This window comes from Columba livia, chromosome 2, assembly GCF_036013475.1.
Source record: "Columba livia isolate bColLiv1 breed racing homer chromosome 2, bColLiv1.pat.W.v2, whole genome shotgun sequence".
Taxonomy (NCBI): domain Eukaryota; kingdom Metazoa; phylum Chordata; class Aves; order Columbiformes; family Columbidae; genus Columba; species Columba livia.
Genome location: NC_088603.1, coordinates 76,726,525 through 76,747,783, shown reverse-complemented (window position 1 = coordinate 76,747,783; position 21,259 = coordinate 76,726,525). Strand labels below are relative to the sequence as shown.

The window sequence follows — 21,259 nt, the reverse complement described above, 5'->3', positions numbered from 1 at the left end:
TACTAATAGTAAGTCCATTACTATTTGTAAACTTCATGACCTCATCAAACAGGCTTGAAAAAGGGTACTTAAGTATAGGATACAGAATAGAAGCCTCTCAGAAGAGGATAAATGAAAGACTGCTCAGTATTTTACCTTGAGACTTCAAAAGATGCAATTTACCTCTTTGCCTGTCACATACTTGCTTTGCAATCTCAGGTGATCACTTTGTCATTGCCTGAGTTTCTTATTCATATAGGCTAGAATAACAGACTAGAATAATAGGATGGTATTTTATTATTGTGTTCTGTTGAGTAATAGAAAAGAGTATATTCCTTCTCTGTATCTTGGATGAAGCAGTAATGAATGCCATAAAGACTGCTTGTGTTGCTGTCACTGTAATGATTCAAGGAATTACAGATGACTGAGTCTTAATAAAATAAAAAATATTTTACTAGCAGGTCTGGCTGTATTTGGAAAAAAAAATCATTCTTTCAGGCATAGAGACCCTTTTTAGATCTGAAACATAAGAAGTGGATATTAAACCAAATTTGAGGACAACTTCTCTAATTTTAATTAGATAGCTATCAATTATGTGAACTCTGCAAAGAAAAATATATATACATATATAGTTGCCACAGGTGAAATAGACTCATATGAAAAGGATGTTGAACAGGAAAAACAAATATATATATATATATATATGTATATATATTTAGCTCTCAAAGCAGAGAGTTAGGTAATTTATAATCTGCAGATATACAGAGGTTAGAAGGAAAGGCAGAGAGATTATAAAGTTCAACAAAACCAGAAACTCATTTGAGTCCATTGTTTTTGGCTTCCAGCTGCCTTTTGAAGTTCTGCTCCAGGTTTATCTTTAAAAAATGTTTTGTTCATTTCCCTTGAAAATTATGAGTGAAAGATAAGAGATGGAATGACTGTTTTGAAAAAAAAGTGTCCTGTGACAGCTGGGTATAGCCCTTCACCAATTACCTGAGCAAGCCCATTCCAGTGCAAAGCGGTTGCTGATTTCTACCCATGTATTTATCAGAACAGTGTACAGAACAGTATGTGAAATGTTTTACCTTATGGGAAAAAAACTCATGTAGAATTCAGTGATCTGTTTCTCCAGAGGAGTGTTCTTGTTGGGAACTGTTCCTCTTCACATTATTGAGGTGAGTATTACAAGTGTTCTTCAGCACAATGATTTTTATTTTTTTTTTTCCTGAAATAATGTTTTCTAAGTATTTGTTTTGTCAGTGTTCTACATAGATGACATCTGATGGGAAAAACAAACACTTCCTTATTGACTTTTACCACAAATTCAGTAACTTTCTTCAGACTATCTCTATAACTTTCCTATATTATTACCATTTTCTCATATGCTATGGTCAACTTCAAAAAACAACCATTAAACTATATCATACAGAAAACCAGCAAACCAACACATACATGTCTGTATAACCAGCAACCATGAAAGACATGTCAAAAAAGTTGTACTACATAAACATGTTCTTAAATATAATCAGATTGGCTCAGACAGTAGTTCTGAAATCCACAAGTTTATCTGACTTTTCCATCTAAACTTGCTAGTCCAATGGAATCTGTTGTGTTGGACTAATCTCTCTTATCTTGAAGACTGAAACAGTAATAGAGGTTGTATAAAACATAGAACTATACAGCTATTTGCAGGAAACATTCAGAAAAGTCTTGATACAAGTGTGGAGCCCAGGGTCAGAATACGCATTTCATTTATCTGATCAATGTCTACCTCTATGTTCTTATACAGCAATGCCAGGACCCATATAAAGGATGTTTACCAAGTGTGAAGAGCTCTCTGAATGTCAGGATGATTACAGTGCTGGTGTAGTTTTACAGTACACAGAAGCATTCTTAAGAGAAAATTTCATTACCTCCAAAATTGACCCATGCCTATCAGGAATTTATCATGCTCACACATGATGCTTTATTGTAAGAGTGAAGTGCTACTTAAGAGCAGATGTCTCTTTTCAAAACTAGTCAAGACACACCTTTTTTGTGATTGAGATATGCAAAAAAGACGGATATTTATGATATGAATTTCAGGTCTCTGTAGTTAATACTGGTGCAAAACTAATTTTGAAAGTATGTCAGTTGCAACCTGCTATGGACTATTTCAAAGCAAGGACCATTTGACAAAAAGTAGAATGTGATCTTCTAATTAGCTCTTATCCTGCATATATCACACAACTGATAGTTTCATACTGCTTAGGTAGTATCAAATATTATAATGCCTAAATTGAATACCTGATGTACGGTACTTCATCTTGTTTCAATGCACTGTAGATGATATAACATTAGGCAGAAAAGGCTACAGATTATTATATAGTATATACATATGTGGTGTATTCTGAAGAGGTTTCTCATCATGGGTTAATATTTAAAACAAATTATGGACAAGTTATAAAGGAAGGTCTGTAATTCTGACTCATTAATGGTGAAGAAATTATTATCATTTTCTCTAACCACAGCAAACTAGTATAATAAATTATATTACCAGCCCCATCACTTCAGGTCATCCTGGCACAATAAATTGCAGTCACCTCATAAAGGGACTTCTACTTTACTGTATAAAATGAGAACAGTACAAAGAGCCATAGTAGGACTTTTTTATATGTTAAAATAATTAGAAAGGAATTAAACACAAGGTGAAACTTCAAGCCCTTTAAGAAATATTTATAGCAAAAATTTTCAAGTGTATTGCAAATATACTTTATTGTCATTCAAGATTTGTTTTTTTTAATGCCAAATAGATATGACATTTGTGGATAATAAAGTGCAATTTTCAATACTTAAACTTTTATTCCAATAAATGTGAGCTACACAATCGTATGCTTTAACAAACTTTTTTAAAATGTGATCCTCTCTCAAATTTCATCTGTAAGCTTCCATGAGAAATGGTTGTTTCTATTTCTTCCTGTCTGCTAAGAAAGAATGGAATCCTACTGCTGTCATCTAATTAGCAGGAAGGAGACTATCCACGCTGCAGGCACAGGCACTAACACAAGTTTGAGGAGCCACTGTGTAGACATCAATGAACATTTTATTAAATTACACAGTTTTCTAAGCAGGCACGGTCTCTCAGTGTCCCAATTCTTTATGCTTTAGTGAACTGCCTCTGCTCTCTGAAGCTGTAAGGTTTCAGCCTGAGCTGAAGATATAAACTCCTGATGGGATTAGGGTGAGTTTTTAGACACTTGGCACGCTTCTGTGCTTATTCTGTTTCTCTAATAAGACTTAGAATTTGCTGGCAGGTTAAAGCATTGGATAGCAAAGACTAGGAGTTTTAAAATTCCACCTGCCCTGGAGGAAAATAATGTCTTTTTTTGGAACCATTCGGCATTATTTGTTACAATTCATCCTGTTCAGGAAAACCCTTCAGTACAGGGAGAAAGAATATTAGGTCCCCAGGTCTAGATATTCAATGATCTCTCAGTTGTGGCTCTTGGCAAGATCCAGACAGAATTTTCTGATCTTTTCATTTGCAGAAAAGTCATGGTCTGTCAGAGATGGACTGAAATGAAAAAGAAAATAAGGTGTTAACAAAATTTCCTTAGTATATGCTCTTGTGTCTAAATTACAATGTTATAAATGTTATATAAATAGATTTACTTTCTCTGATAAATCACTATTTTCCTCCTACTGCACACTTCTTCAGAGAAGAGAACAACATTCTGGAACTTGTTGTTTGCTGCTTCCCATCAGAATGGATCTCTGTCCTCCTCTCCACCATCACTCCGTTCTCCCCTTTCCCTAGCATGTATGATAAATATCAGAACAGATGCGGGTTTTGTTTTTTTTTTGGTTGGTTGGTTGTTGCTTTCTGTTTTGTCTTGGGGTTTGTTTGTTTGTTTGTTTGTTTTGTTTGTTTTTAAGTATGTGAGTTGTTGGTTTTTTATTATCATTATTATTAAATAAACCAAGAAAGCAAAAATGAAGTCTAACCAAATACTTAAAGCTACAAGTATTTTTTGTTGAGTTTTTTTGTTTGTTTTTTGGTTTGGTTTGGTTTGGTTTTGGTAGATAAAATAGAAGATTACTTTCTTTATGTAAGAAAAGAGTCCACCCTTCTGGCTGGTTTAGATAGCAGCTTGGCCACCAGCTAAACACAAAGAAGGTAATCATTTAAGAAAGAGTACACGGGATGAATTCAGGGTGGAGTAGGGAAGCACTAAATTCACTCTTTGTCAGGGAGAATAAAACAGATGATTGATGTGATCAACACAACTCCAGAATTTCATGGAAGGAGACTCAGAGGAATGGCACAGACCTTATCTTAATGGGAGGGAACATTGTGCCGAGGACTGTATCATTTGATGGGTAAGATCATGCCATGGTGGCTGGCAAGGAAGAGAATTTTGGTTGCTTTCAAGCCACAGAAGTAAATCTACAGCTGCTTTTGAGATGAAATCAGACAAATAAAAAAGGTTGGGGTTGAGCTACAATGAATAATACGTATTCATGTATAGGAGAACAGGATGGCCACTGGTAACAATGTCACCAGAGGCAGGAAGACATAATGACAAGAAATAATTACATGGAGAAAAGATGGACAGAGCTCTACAGGATAAAGCTTGAAAAGATCATGAGAAATCCTCTGGTCACATCAGTTGCAGGCAGCCCATTTCTGAAGGCAGTTTGTTCAGGCTGTTCTTCGAGAATTCAGTCACATCTCATTTCAGCTGCCGACTACCCCCATAAATATATAGGAAGGTCCTCACTTTGGTTTATTTATACTTTGGTATTGTGATGTTCAAACCTGGAAGCAGCATTGGAAAAGAGGCTGAGTGGAGAGGAAGGATTATTTCATACTTCTTAAGAATAATATTCCAGTTGACATATCTTCTTTTCCCACTTTTGTGTTGTTGTTGTTGTTTTGTTTGTTTGTTTGTTTTTTAAGAAATGATTAAAAAATCCACCATATTGAGATTATAAAGATTCAAATAACTTTTGCATGTCCACAAGTCACTTACGACTTTGCCACTGTTCCATGCATAATTTGTGTCCCAAAATTTTAGGGACAAAAGTAAACTTAAATGTCTAAGTAGAGAATTGCCATACACTCAATGTCTTGCTGTGACAAAAAGTGAGTTCACCACATATAGAGAGCTAAGAATTACTGTTAGGTGTCCAAGTAATCTAATTAATACAAAAAAGCCTCATTAATAAACAGTCCAAAATATTATGCAAGATAACTTACTATGTTTTGCCTTTTCTCAAGGGTTCTGCTCACCCTTTCAATGTCCCACTGTGTCTTAAGACTGAAGGTTTCTGTCTTCTTTAAAAGGAACAAGGCAGTGTTGCAGTGAGACATCTGGAGATCCTTAGAGGATGGAGGACAATGTTCCCTACGGCAGAGGAGCTGGGAGAAGTGAGGTGTTAATGCTTTCTTCCTCCCCAGTTCAATGGCCTGTTAGGGTTATTTTATCCATTTTTTGGATATCATGTTTACTGAACTATCAGTGAAAAGCAGACTGAATCTTTAACCTTCCACTTTGAAATCAGTATAGTGCATGTTAGCTTATTTTTTAATTACAAGTAGAATTTTTACTAGATAAACGTGCTTAAATATAAGACATAAGGTATGTTTGTATGTAATCTCTTTGTTGCCTAAAATATTACTTAGCTCTTGTAGCAAAAGTCATGAAGCTCGGTATTTCCTTTTCTTTTGTTTCCTCTGCCTGTTTTTCAGTCTTTTTCCTCGTGAACTATAAAAATGATATGAAAAACTCAATTTGAGTTAAGTAGTTTTGACAATTGGGAAATATGGTTACTATTACTAATTATAACACATAATTTCTGAGATGTTAGTTGTTTTTTAGTTAAACATCAAACTATGCATGCTCAAATCAAATTCTTAAGTGGATGAAGTGTTGCAGGACTTCATAAAGAGGCTTGAATTCTAAAGTTCAAAGTTAGAGCTGACTACTTCGCAAATTCATGTTATAATTTATTAACTCGAAGTGTGGTCACTGTGGTAAGTGTTCCACTGGAGGCTATAAAATAAGCAGCTTACTAACAATTTACCAATTGCCTCCTTCATTCAGAATTAGACAATTACATTTTGAACAGCTTTAGGCAACTTCATTAGCATATAATAGGTAAATCAAGGAACATAAATCTATAATACCAGGAATGATGAGATTAGAATCCATTAAGAATTGATAATTTGAAAAGAGCTTATTTGTTTGCTTTAAGAACTCTTAAAAACCTTTACAAAAAGGGTTGCCTTCTTTTTCCGTTATGGGATAACTTAAGCCTATAAATTATAATTACAGAGGGCAATATTTTGATGTATTTTGAATAAGAGTCTATTGCAAAGGTGTCTGTTTAAAGTACTTGCTTCATCATAATGCTCTAGAGCATTAGAACTTTCTCCCTGTTCTTGATAAAGAGATTATAAATAAGTTAAAACAACTAAAGTAGCTGAGTTGGAGATTCTTCTGAGGCTCATTGAAAAAGTTGCTTTTTCTGCCTTTAGCTGTCTTGGTAATTCCATTTTTACTAGCTTGTTAAATAGTTCCTATTATTTCAAAGAGTTTTGAATTTCATTTATGATATCATAAGCCAGAAGTTAGAGTTTTATTGAAATAGAGAGGCACATTACCAAGTTATCTACTCAAGGAGGAAACCAAAATGGTAGCAGCTGTGTCTCATGGCTGATGACTGTAGCCACTTTGAAAGAGGGTCTACAGCCTGTGGTGGTAGCTCTCTACTGGTGGCTATAGGGGGACCAAAGACTTGGAGAAACGGGGCAGAAAATAAGAAAAGTTTCTCATGGTAGCTGTATGTAAGAATAGCTCTATTGGTGTCACCTCTGCAGAGCAAAAATCAAACAAGAACAAAATATGCTCCAGTGTCTTCCATTGTAATAAAATGAAATATTTTTCTCATCATAAAATTTCAACTTAGTTTAACTGAATTTGTTATTAAAATCTTTGGTTCCAAACATATATTGATTTTTTTACAAACATAGCAAAATAGGACTGAAAGATGGGACTAGAGATGTGACTAGATAATGGCTTCCAACTGAAGTGGAAATGGTGAAAAGAGAAATAGCATTGCATAACTTTCTTTAAACAAGCTTTCTGAAATGTTACACAATTAAAACTCAGTTCAAGTTTGACAAGTGTTAAATACAGGAAAATATCATAATGGCAGCTATCCCAAGTAAAACTTTCTGCTGTTCAAATTCATCTTCATAGGAGAGAGAATTTTACTAAATTTCTTGATTAAAAAAAAAAAAAAAAAGACAAGCTTTTGATCTATATTACAGTTTTTACTTTAAATTTAATTCTGTTTACTTCCAAAAGCAGCTATACATTTATGCGAAAGGGCAGTCAAAAATACTCTTATTTGTCCATTAAATTTCATGAGCTGCAAATGATATGAATTATATTTTAGTATTATTAAGAGACTTATAAAACTTAGCAAGGAAAATATAATATTTTCCAAATTTTGCAAAAATTTCATTTGAAATCACGTGAATACAGTTGGAATCACATTAAAACTTTTGCTTCTAAGTCCTATACGTGATTAAATTGTAGAAAGTAAGAACTGCCTCTCTGTTTTCGAATAGTTAGCTGAAAGCTAATGGCAAAATTATTAATAATTTCAGTGATGATTGATCCATCTCCTCTACAATAGAGTTTGTTCCAAGGAACTCAATAAAAATAATTTCAAAACAAAAACCTATATAAACAAGAGTGGAATTGGGCACAATGTTCCTCTGTAGTAAGTTTAAGGTCATTTAGAAGGATAATACATAGAAATATGGAAACTTACACATATTTGAGAGCTGTTTATAAAGTCTTTTTTTCTTTTTTTTTATCTTTTTCTTTGTTTCTTTTCTTTTGTGGGAAGAAGTTGAGAAGTGATCTTCTGGAAAAAGAGGTAGATATTTGGGAAGAAAAGCTGGTGAAATAGTTTAATTTAAAATTATTTAAAGCTGTTTAAAATTATTTCAGTTCTTAAAAAAGTATGTACTGGAACCCAGAAAACTATTACAATTCTGCTGTGTTCTCAGACTCTTTTCTAAGACAAGATATTCACCAAAATTTAGACATTTTTCCAATTCATTTTCCAGAGAATTAAAAACCAACAACAACAAAATAACAAAACAACAACAACAAAAGATGATAAATTTATCTCCATTCACTGTTCTAACTCTGGGAGGGTAGCACAAAATCCAAATAAACAATGTATCATGGAACTTGTGCTTCTGTCTATTTTCTGTAGTTATACATTAAAAGGTTTCCTTCATCCAGTTATCTTAAAAAAATTCTTTAATTCCAGTGCTTTTTGTTTACTTGCTATTAGTTCAGTCTGTTGGGTTTTGTTTTCTTTTTTCTTGTTTGCTGGCTTATTTTTAAAGGTAAATGTTATTGCTTTAGCGTAGGTTACTATGAAACTTGTTACATTTAAAGCAGGAAGCTGAACTCCAACAAGAATCTCAAAGGAGGGAAAGGACCTTGCTGGTACTTACATCCATTAAGCAGCCAGGCTTGCTAAGTCCATGTGCATTAGCTACTTTTGTAACTTTAACAAATTTCATCTGAGTTTTCATTCTGCTGACCTAATTTAACAAGAAGGAATTTCAATAACATCCTCTAATACTGAAGCATTATTTCCCAAGAGGAATTTAACAGCACTTCTACATCAAATAATAATGGGTGTATAAGGGAATATATATACTGATGGCAACCAGAAAGTGGGAAAAAAAAAACCCAACACCTATCCTTTTCTAGAAAAACTAATAGCTTTCTAATTTTTAGGGAAACCAATAATATCCTGAAGAGCTAATTTCAAGTCTGAAATTCCTATGGTTTTTCAGAAGAAACATGCTATGTATCTGATAATAAATTGTGGTCCTCCTCTCTCACTCAGTACACCTTTGATTTGAAAGAACATGAATATGAGTTGTGATAAATAATTTCCAAGGTGGAGGACCACATCTCCAGTTTACACACGCTGATATAATTCAACGTACGTTATTAGTATTTTATATTAGAACAGATTGTTCTGGGTAGTATTCAAAATTCACAAATCAAGTAAATATCAAAGTTTTAGGAGAAAGGAAGGGGTAAGTGGGTAAGTGAAACTGTACAAAACCCAGTGTTTATTTAGACAAATAGAAATTAATGCCTGTGAGTTACTGTGAACAGTGTTCAGGTTAAAGTCCTTGAAAGCAGTGGCTTCGGGTCCTTTAATCTGCCAAATGCTGGAGAGGGGAAAACCTACTTCCAAAAGAATTGAAGTCTGAAGATAAAAGTTGTTTTCTGAACTGAATCTGCTTAGTTATTAACACACACACACACATGCATGTACACACACACTGTCTTTCAAGTGTAAGAAATCACTACATTTCAGAGGCTTTCCACTCTAAACCCCTGACATTTTATTGCAAACTCTTTTAATCAACACAGGCTTACTGGAAATACCTTAAGTAACACATCAAACTGAAAGGCAGAGGAATTTCTGAAAGTTTTACATAGCTTTACTTTGAAAAAAAAATATTTAAGATGATACTGAGTACTACAGTATAATGTTATTGAAAGCTGTGGACACATGGCACTGCTGAGTGCAATATTATATATCTATCAAAACAAGAAAAAAGTAGTACAAAGTAACCATTTTACTACTTCAGTTTTGGACCACGTAGAAAGAGTATACAAGGAACTGTGACCTCTATCCACGCATGCTTAAAAAAAAAAATCATTTTCATTATTTACTGATGGAAAACTTTATCAAATTATCTCCTTAGCAAAAAGTGTTACTCTTTATATGCTGGGATGGAAGTAGAGTGAAGAGATCCTGGCTAAATTTGTCTGGCATATGGTCCTGTCAAAAGAAGGAAAAAACAAAAGAAAACAAAGCAAAAAAAAGTGGAAACAAACCAAAAATGAGCCAGGAGAGGCTTGCCCTTCTCTCTGCAATATCACTTCCCACAATGAGATTAATTTCATTACCTTCTAAAATTAAAGTTATTCAGGATACCTGTGAAACAGGCCCTCATATTTAAAATACTTCATACATGTAAGGCTAACTTTGCATCACTGCATACTGCAAGATCATCTTAAGAACTTTTAGTATTTAAAAGTTTGCTTCTTGTCATGTCTCATTTCTTCTGATGCATATGATGTTCTCTTTTACCATTTAAAGCACCCTGGAGAACTACTATTTTACCATTTCCTCATTTCTAAAACAACTGTGTTGGCTTTTCAGTCCTCTTGACAGTAAGATTCATAAAGCACTGGAATTCTTGTAAATCAAGTCAGGTGGAAAACATCTGAAGCAAAGGCAGCAGTATTTAATGTGTAAGTTTCAGCAATATTAATCCCCTAGTCTACATCAAGAACAGTTTTAGAAGCTTCTAAACTGAAAGGTTTTAATGGGGGGTATAGTTGATCATCTCAGGGCACTCTTACACTTTCTTAGGAAGTGTTTGAACAGCAGCTACCTAACATACTCACGATGTTCTCCCTATCTGGATAACATTTATGTTCCTAACCAGGTTGCATTCTAATTCATAATATTTTTTATCTGCAGGGTACAATAGCAGGAATATTGGACTCTAGGGAATTAACATATTTCAACTTACCTGTCTCTTCTCTGTTTGCTTTCAGGATTTGGTTACTATGTACAGTTCAGAGATGAGTTGCTGGAAACTGCTTGGCTGCATCAGCAACTAGAGACAAAAAAAGCAAGTCAAGAAAAACAAAACTCTAGACTCCATAGCTGAGCAGCTTGAAGAGTGTCTGCGGTGGAGAACTATGACAATACAGCAAATCCTGTTACTTCTGCTGCTCTGCATGTGGCTACAACATCCCTGCCATACAGAAATGCTGTTCAGAAGGACTCCTGATCTCAGACCCAAAAGCTTTGGGGGACGTGCACCAGGGAGTGATGGAAAAGCAATTCACCGCCAGAAGCGAGGCTGGATGTGGAACCAGTTTTTCCTTTTAGAAGAATACACAGGATCTGATTATCAGTATGTAGGCAAGGTAGGTATTTCATTAAGATTTCTGAGTAATTGTCAAGTTTACTTATATTTCTACAGAGTTCTATTTCCCTTGTTTAATTCCAATGTGTAAGAAGCATCTTTCCAGGCAATATGTATATTGTCTGTCTGCTAAAATCAATAAATATTGCTAGTTAGATCTTCAGAAATATTTGAAAGAAACAAATGAAGAAACGTTTGACAAATTTGTTTACTTTAGAATATTGTTCCTAAATCATAGAATCACAGAATCGTTAAGGTTGGAAAAGACCTTTAAGATCATAAAGTCCAACCATTAACCTAGCACTGCCAACTCTACCATCAAATCATGACCCTAACAGCCATATCTACATGTCTAATAAACACCTCCAGGGATGGTGACTCCACCACTTCCCAGGGCAGCCTGTTCCAGTGCCTGACAACCCTCCCTGTGGAGAAGTTTTTCCTGTTATGCAACCTAAACATTCCCAGGTTAAACATGAGGTTGTCTCCACTCATTCTATCACTTCTTAACATGGGAAAATATACCAACACCCTTGATGCTACAACCTCCTTTCATGTAGTTGTAGAGGGCAATAAGGTCTCTCCTCAGCCTCCTTTTCTCCAGGATGCTATTGGCCTTTTTGGCTACCTGGGCACACTGCTGGTTCATGTTCAACCAGCTGTCAAACAACACCCTCAGGTCCTTTTCCACCAGGCAGTTTTCCAGCCACTCTTCCCTGAGCCTGTGGTGTTGCCTGGGGTTGTTGTGACCCAGGTGCAGGACTCAACATTTGGCCCTCTTGAACCTCATATAGTTGGCCCCAGCCGGTTCAGATCCATCTGTAGAGCCTTCCTACCTTCAAACAGATCAAAGAAATAATAATTTTCTTGAAGTGGAAATTACTATCAGCAGTAATAGGTACCAGTTAGTACCAATGGTTTATAAACACAGAAACTTAATTTTCTATAATCCAGATTTTCATTTTTACATGGTTTTGAACTTGTGAAATACTACAGAGAAATACTGGCTTGTTGAAAATCTCAGACTTAAAGAACAGCTGAGGTTGTAAGGTACTTCTGAAGATCATCTAGTCCAACCTCTCAGCTTAAAGCAAGGTCAGCTAGAGCTTGCTCAAGACCATTTTCAGTCAGATTTTTAATATCTCCAAAGGTGGACGCTCCACAATCTCTCTGGGCAAACCTATTAAACTGCTTGGCCACCTGGTCACTAGAAATTTCCTCTATTTAAAGGGAATCTCCTATATTTCAGTTTGTGACTATTGCCTGTAGTTGTGTCACTGGGCACCACTGAAAAAGAGACTGGGTCTGTCTCCCTCAGTCCTCCCCATCAGGTATTTATATACATTAATAAGGTCCCTGTTGAGCCTTCTCCAGGCTGAGTAGTCCCAGCTTCCTCAGTCTATCCTAATATAAAAAGTGCTCCAATCCCTTGATCGTCTTAGTGCCCTTTAGCTGGACTCTCCAGTAGCTCCATCTCTCTCTACTGGGAACCCCAGAACTGGACACAATACTCACCAGGGCAGAGCAGAGGAGAATAATCATCTCTCTTGATATAATGGTGATGCTTTTCCTAGTGGATCCTAGGGTGGTGTCGACCTTCTTTGCTGCAAAGGTATGTTGCTTGTTCATGGCTATCTTGATGTCCGCAAGGCCTCTTTCTGCAAAACTGCTTTCCAGACAGTTGGTCCTCAACATGTACTGATTCATGGGATTATTATATTAGTAAACATTTCTTGAAAGGATTAAGAACATTGAGGGGCAACTTGAGAAAGTGAATGACTACCTTTTCTGCACTTTTTGGTGCTTTGAGTCTGTAATTTTGGCGCTAGCATTTGAATGATACAGATTTTTCCAAAGCATGCTGAAAGCATTGTAAATAATACTTATATTTATTTCATAAACTTCTAATGTGTAAAGTCATGCCTCTCAAGTCTTCCAAAGTATCTAGGTCAGTTCCTCAGTCCAAGCCAGACTGATGGCTTATGAAATTGACCTTTCACACAAAATAAGAAGTGTCTCTGTATCAAAGCACGATGCTAATGTGTCTGGAAGTGTATTGCTCTCAGAAGCCCCAGGAAATAAAGAGTTTTGTAGGGGACCCTGAATTTCAAGTTATTTAGGCTCCTTCAAAAACCTGCTGATCACTTATTTTATTGTATTATTTTTGAATATTTATGGTCCCAAATAACCAAGTGTGAGTGGTGTTAATAAATGTTTTCCAGTCATGATGAGTGAAGGAAGACTCTTTAGAGGGAAAAGGGTTAACATTTTTATAGGTTAATTCTTCTACATTAGACAAAGGGAGAAAGATGTTGATAAACACAGAACTACCTTGACTGAGGGAAAATAAGTGTTTGCAAATGGGCAGTGACAAGTGAAGATAAGTAAAAGGGCAAATAAAGATTGCAGAACTGAGAAGAAATTTGAGCAGCCTTTAACACTGCCTTTTTTTTTGTCATGGTTTGAGAAAAAAAGTTGCTAATTTGGACAAGCAAATTTAAAATTGACCTGGGTCTATAAAGTTGTCTTATAGTAATTTTCTGAAAAGTTTGGGAAAAGTGTAGGAAACTTCTGGAAAATGAAGAATATCATAGCCTTGTATTTCTACAGGGAAAGTTTTACACAAAAGAAGTAAAATGAAACCCATTATATGTGGACTTAAAATTTATTGTTACTCTAATTAACGTTTTAAAAGTCAGTCCATATTCTCAAATTATTACAAAAAGAAAAAATAATTATTAAATCTGTAGTACTTAAACTTCATAGTAGCTATCTCTTTTTCCTGGTGTTGCACTCACCTTTACAAAGATCATCTGGGTTTTACAGTCAAAATATTTCTGGATGTTTCCTTTTATCTGATTTTATCCAAAGCCAAAATTATTTGGACAGGTGGGTAATATAAAATGCCACCTTCCTGCTAAATCATCTGCAATATGTTTGAAGATGGTGTTTGAAAATCACATAAGATAGTAAGAAAATCAGTTAGAACTCAATGAGTTGTGGTCAATGACCAAGAGAAAATGTTTGTCATGGAGTGGTTTCAGTCAAAAAGAAATACTAAGTGCAATTTTTAAAACTGAAAGTAATAGTTAGATGACAAACAGGTCTACTGACCAGGATCAGTAGAATTTCCAAAACTACCAAAACTTCCAAAACTCAAAAAGATTCAACTGGATTTGTGATTTACAGCTGCTTGTTTTCTAAGCTCATGATTGGTATATCTTATCTTGTTTCTTATTCTGCATCTATATATCTGTCAAAGGAGCTTGAGAACTGTTGAATATCACATTACTCTTAAAATCAGTGTCTAAAATTTGCAATGCAATTTAGGCATTCATTTATTCACTGTTTAAGTCATGTTGGGAAGGTTCTACTAGAATAATATGATGGAAATACGGTTCAATAAATGAATGAGATACTTAGTGTGGAGATGAGAAACAACACAGTCAGATGCAGACAGAGACACACAGACACAAAGTTCTTGTTAGCAATGACAGCAGATCTAGGCAGAACTGAGCGGAGCTGAGCCATGCTGAGCTGACTTTTATTAACAGTTCTCAATTTATAGTTTTACAGATACAGGCCTGGACCAAGAGGTTGGATGGGATGTTTTTCCAAAAAAAGTTATTCCAAACACACCACACTCATGTTGTGACTGTTTTCAGTCACATTCCCATGCATATCTTCTGGGTGGTGTTCAAACCACTCATTCACATGCCCAGGCCCAACATTCACACATCATACATACAGGGGCACTTTTCTGGTCCAAGATATCATTCTCACTGGCCTGGGATATCACTCCTTACACTCATTAAAAAAACATACTTCTGTATAACCTGTCCAAGGCCCTTTTGCTGGAACCACACATCCTGCCATACCCACACTTCATCCAGTAACAACTGAAGAGTTCCTTGTTTAAGTCAGCTGTGGTTGTGAAATGGTGGGGAAGCACATATTGCCTGATTATGGACATTGACAGATTGCTTCGGGTCAGTATTTATTGTTATTATAAGAAAGGGATGGCCATCCTTCATGTAATACACAGCATCCTGAGAGCAGAAATCAAAACTATATATGTGAATCTTGAATATGCAGAACCTCAAATAATAATTAAAATGGTGATTTCTAGTAAAGGTTGGAGTCATAAAAGAGCAGTGTAGGAAACCAGACCTATATATGTATTACACAATTTATCTTCGAGCTATCTTTGCAAAAATAGACTAGAAGAGAATAGTTCTGAAAAAAGATACATTTCCCAGTTTCACAGAAGCAATGCAGGGATCTTCGAAAAGAAGCTTAAACATAATATTAGAAAAGCCATTTTATTCATATTTGGGGTTAGAGTTATAGTTAATACTTTATGTATTTTTCTATGCAGAAAGTCTATGTATGCTCTATTAATCTTCCAAAATATGGAAAGCTGATTCATAATTTTTCTTTATTTTTGTTAGCATGTAGTTTCAAGGCCCATTTATTATTTTTCAAATAAGTTGTTGCCATTACAAAGTATTATATACTTTCAAACTTGTTCTGAAAAAACTTCATCTTATTTTGAATACATCTAGAATAAAACATTTTTCTTTTGTCACCTAAAGGAAGCACTAGTATGTACCAAGAGTGTCTTAATCTATAGTAATTAAAAATTAAATTTATAAATATACTCTTCATCCACATTGAAGTTTATTTTCCTTCCTTATTATTTCACCAAATATTTCTATTTTGCATTCTTACAGATATTTTCTCACTTTGCTTTCTGAGACAGATAGTGACCTTTTCCAGTAATTTTCACTGCAATAGTTTGACTATATAAAGGATCGACTGACATGAAGTTCTCAGTTCTCAAAAGAAAATTTCTCATATTTTCACAGAAATTTATGTATAATTCTAGATGTATCATATTAGAACTGTTACCATAGAGGTTTATATGGCAGTGTTCATAATTGCATGATTCTAAGTGCACCCATTATCTTCAGTGGTGTAGGGAGCAAAACACGTCAACCTCACTTAGCTCCTTTCAGTTCAAGAACACAAGCACGGACAGGATTCTGAGGAAAGGACTCCAAGTATTAACAAGATGATAGGTATATATGGCTTCAGAACAACAGTTACTGGTTCGTAGCCTATCTTTTCCTTTAAGTAACTATATGTGTCTATAGACACTGCAAATGATATACCACAGAACTGGTACCTGAAGGAGAGTTGCACATCCTTAACTCAGTGAAGCCTGAAAGACAGCTATCCCAAAGTGGTATTGCTTTTAGACTCCTAAGCAGGAGCAGTGTGTAACAAAAGTGTGAATGGAGCCCAGAATAGTTTACCACAGTCATAAGGGTGTAAAGTAGGGAAATCTCAGATGTTGCATGTACTCTAGTTATATGTATATTAATTGGAATTAAATATACTGTTTCAAGTTAGTATTGTTAATATTCCTTCACATTGTTTAGTATTGTTAATACTGTTTAGTATTACTTCACAGATTTAGAATGAGAATAATGCTGATAATACACTGATGCTTTGGTTGATGTTAAGTAGTAAAAGACTTTTCAGCTTCTTGCACTGTGCCAGGTGTACAAGAAGCTGGGAGGGGGCACAGCCAGGACAGCTGATCCAAACTGGCCAAAGGGATATTTTATACCAAATGACATCATGCTCACTATATATTAATATTTGGGGGGATGTTGGCCAGGGGAACTGCTGCTTGGGGTTGGGCTGAGCCTCAGTCACCTCAGTTGGTGAAAATCGTATTGTGCATTACTCATTTTCACTCATTGTTATTGTTGTTATTATTATTATTATTATTATTATCATCATCATCATCATCATTATTATTATTGTCATTATTGACATTATTGTTTTTTACTTTCTTTTCTGTCCTGTTAAACTGTCTTTATCTTAACCCATAAGTTTTACCTTTTTTTCTCAATTTTCTCCCCCATCCCACTAGGGGTGGGGAGTTAGCGAAAAACTGTGTGTGGTGTTTAGCTGCCTGCTGGGGTAAGCCACAACATCCTGAAAGACCATGCTCTATCAACATAAAAGGATAAAGATTAGATAAGATCAGACACGAATAGGGTTGTCACTCTTGGAGAAGCAGACAGTTTTAAGGAAAGATTAAACAAAATTTCCTGAAAGAAATGAAAGCCAGAAACCACCCTGGACAAGAATTTTGAATTGACCTTTCTGATGCAGCAGCTAACAATACTACTGTTTTTGGAGATGGTAATACAAAAGAGCATGTTGTCTTGATTTCAAAGTGTTCACCATTGAGTGGGACAAAGAGAAAATGCCAATGAAATGTTGATGTTGTAGTGTTAAGATGAAAATTTACCAAACACTTTTAAAAACTTCTGTATTTTGATTCCTGAAGAGTGTTTTCTACCATAGCTCTTTTGTTTATGAAGACCTTTCATGCCATGACAGATTAAAGAGTAGGATTTTGAACTGATAGTGCTCATATGCAGGCATAATATTTGGTATGGAGATCTGACTGAGAATAAAATGCCTTCACTTTCAAATGAAGGGAATCAACTCTGTGGCATTGAAGTTCTGTAGAGGTTTTCACCTATAACAGACTCTTGTGACAGGCATCAATAATGAAGAATGGAAAGGGAAGAGAGACATTCTGCAAACTGAACAAATGAATTATGATCTGCTGTGTCTAGTACTCAGATGCCAAGGTGACAGATAACAGCTTGTCCTTTAACAACTGCCACTTGACTTTTTTTGGTGTAACTCTGCTGGGATTCAGCTAAGTAGGGAGTTTATGACTATGACTGGTTAGATTCATCATTTGCACTAAATTGAAGTGTGCAGAGGGTTTATATTTTCTGTTTGCAAAAGGCTAATCCTTTGGAAACCTCAGTGTATGTTGGGGTCTCTGACTTCTTGCTTCATTAAACAGCAGCAGAAGGTACTGGTGGCAAAGAGCTGACCTGGCTGAAGAATAAGTTTTTATTCCCTTAAAGAATTAATTATTTGTTAGCTACTGCACTGGATGTATCCCTACAAGATATTGGGTTTTTCTGGATGACCCAGGACAGAATTATTAATAACAGTTGTTAAGGAATGCAATGGCTTTGTAGTATCCACCAGCCTTTTAGTGAAGACTGACAAAGCCACAGTTGTCGTGTGCCTGAAACCAAAGCCATATGTTTGTTCAAAGTCTGTGGATTCTCAGCCCTGGACAGATGTCTGTGGACATGAGTTTCTTTAAAGTGTTGTCTGGTAACAAGGGAAGTGGGCTTGGTTCGAGTAGGGCATACTGAGGCATATTCAACCCAACTGCTTAAGTGGATGATCTGCAGAGTCCAAAGAATATTATGATAATATTGGTCAGATGTGCCAGGCACTGTAAATTAAACACCTAAATGAGCATTCCCAGTTGCCTGTTCAGACTGGCAAATCTTGGAAAGGGTGAAGAAGAACAGAGACTGACATGAAACTCTAGTGCTTTACAGTGAAATAATGCTGGAATGGATTACTGTCCTTTAAGACTTTTTCTTAGGGGTACAGGATACATCCAACAGGGCTAAAAGGTAGATAGTCCAAGGCAGTTTTGCCCTTCTTGAGTTGTTCAGTGTCAGCATTTCTTCTGTCAAGATGAAATGTTGGATATGCTGAATGCCTCTCTGCTTAAAATCTGTCCATAATGTTCAAGCAGGCAGACTGCTTTGGGATTGTACTTTTTCTCTAAAATGATAAATTCAATTGGACTGTTCAGTGAAAATGAGCACCATTTCACCCTTTCTTCCCCAGGCTTTCCCCAGGGTGCCCGCCCATGCCTGAGGGCCTCAGCTGTGCCCTGCGCTGGAGCCGCTGGAACCGGCTGTGGCCGGCACGGGGCAGAACTGGCTGCTCCTCACAGGGGCCAACCTGGCAGCCCCCCATGGCCAACACCTGGTCCCCTGCATCCTATATGATAACATACTCAGTTTATGTATAGTAAAACAGATTTTTGTCATTTCCTTTTCCTTGTTTCAATAGATCTGAGTATTATAGAATCATATACTATGCTCATTCTTAATCTGCTCTGAGTGCTTTGCAGATAACGCTTTCAAAATAGTGTGGGTGTTTCTCTTCACGATTTCCTACATCCATCTAATTGCTTTCATGTGTTTAACCCTTATGAAAATACTTTTCAAATCTCCAATTATGCAAATATGAGTAGGGATTGTAGCTGAACATTCTTTCCTCTTTTTCTCTCAAGTAACTGGATGCTACATCTAATGTAGTTTTTGCTGCAATAAGGTAGTATGGTAAATGCAAGCCACTGGGACCAAATGAATGGTTTAATGAAAACTCGCTAGTTTTGATACGAGTGAAGATTAGTATTTCAACTTCTCCATTTTAACTTTTTTTACATGTTGATACTTGAGTGCAAGCCATTTATCAATATACTCAATTTTTGTTTTCAAATAAGAATAAAAGCCATAATTTAAAATAGAACCTGGAAATTCAATCTGTAATTTAAGATGTAAGAGAGATTTTTGTGTGTGTGTATTGTTTTGATGAGCACACTTTAAGTTGGAGCTAAAGCAGACTTTCTTTTCTGAAAGCAGGAGATGTCTACAACAGTAGAGATGGTAGTTGAAATATAATTAATACACAGAATAAGGCTTGGTTCTGATGTGAATTTGATAAGAAGTCATAATGAGACTGAGTGGTAAGTATGGTCCTACTAGTGACTGGCACTGGTTTCTTGCCACTGTGTTTCTCAGTCTCTGAGGAAACTATTTTTAAATGTTAACTTTTTTTTCCCCCCCCTTAATAATCCTAATAGCAGTGATCTGCCATTTTGAATCTAATTTCTAAAAGAGACAGTTCTGCTCCATGCAAGCACAAAGCGCAATAGCATTGATCAGTTGTCAGGAAGATTTAGAAGGAACATAGTCTAAGTTATGGCATCCTTCCAGCAGGTGTAAAATCACCAGTAAGATACATTTTGCTCCCTTCTCAAAGAACAGTTATAGGTCTCTTGGGTGGTTTCTAAACTCAGAGTTTGTATATGATCATGCTTAGCACTTCAAATAGCACCATGCTTCAAAATAGTATAAGAAACAGAGTAGTTAAGTCTGAACTCTCCAGTTCCTTTCAATTCGATTTCTCTTTCAATTTTAAAATTGTATCTGCTGGTCACAAAAAGATTCCTAAAAGGAAAAAACTGATAAAACTGAAATTATCTATATTCAAAGCCATAGCTCAGGAAAAGTAGAATCTACTTCATCACAGTACATTCATTCATTCAATGAACTAAAAAACATAATAGAAAAGGGAGCTTTAGAAATGTTTGACCTACACCTTCTTTGAAATTATAAATGTATAAATAGCCATTAATTTCAACAGCAATTCAAAGGCTGATGCCTTAGGGTTGTTGTTTTTTTTTTTCTCTCTTGATTTTTTTTTTTTTTTTTTAAATCAGATGCTGATGACCTTTTAAACATTCTACATACACAGATAGCAAGGAAGAGCTGGGGGTAATACTGAGGGAAAATCACTGACTTGCAAGAAAATACCCATGAGGGAAAGAGTTCTAAGAAGTTAAAAGTTTATGTTTACCCTTTTAAAATGTCTTTCTGCTTCAAGCTTTTCCTTATATTTATAAGAGTGTTTTTGTCCTTGATGATAATTAAAAATAAGCTGAACAAAAAGGCTGTAATGGAAAGTTCTTTCAAAGCCCCCCTTCTGTTTTGAGGCAGTAAGTAGCTATACAGCCAATGTATCTGAAGTCCCTGCCAGACAGAGTAGGATTTGTTTGCAGAAGTAAACAACCATCACTGTCCAACTCATCAGTGTTACTTCCTTAAACTGAATTAATTCTGTTTCCTGAGTCTTTCAACAGCTATTTACTTAAGAGTGTTAAAGGAGGACTGGATGACTGATGGAAAAAATTGCTTTCTAATATTTTGGGCTATAGCAATTTTAAATGTGCAACTACAGATGTTTAAGTCTGAGAAGAGAAGCTGTCTTCCAGTTACCTAAAATGCAGGTGGAAGGTACCTTACATGTCTGAACATACCTAACAACTTAGAAAGGCATTAATGAATAGTTAGGTGGCTTAGCATGATAAAAGGTATGTCCAAACAGACTGTATGCAAGCATCTAGATGGAAAATATGGGCTGAAAGAAGGAACTTCATATTCTGAGTTATGTTTTGAAAACTATGTAGTTGCAAAGATGTCTACACTGTAAGATTCGCATGGGTGGGTGTGCAAAATTATTATGGGAAAAAATTCTGAATAC

The 21,259-nt window shown here is 35.6% G+C and overlaps 1 protein-coding gene across 5 annotated transcripts in view; it reads left to right on the top strand.

The window, feature by feature from the left end:
- CDH10 (cadherin 10) overlaps nt 1-21,259 on the top strand; it is a 103,357-nt gene that overhangs the window by 30,433 nt on the left and 51,665 nt on the right. For all 5 annotated transcript variants that reach the window (XM_021285479.2, XM_021285478.2, XM_005500908.4 and 2 more), the window contains exon 2: nt 10,644-11,021. In XM_021285479.2, the coding sequence (XP_021141154.1) occupies nt 10,791-11,021 (231 nt within the window). In that variant the 5' untranslated portion in view covers nt 10,644-10,790. The remainder of the gene's footprint in view (nt 1-10,643; nt 11,022-21,259) is intronic.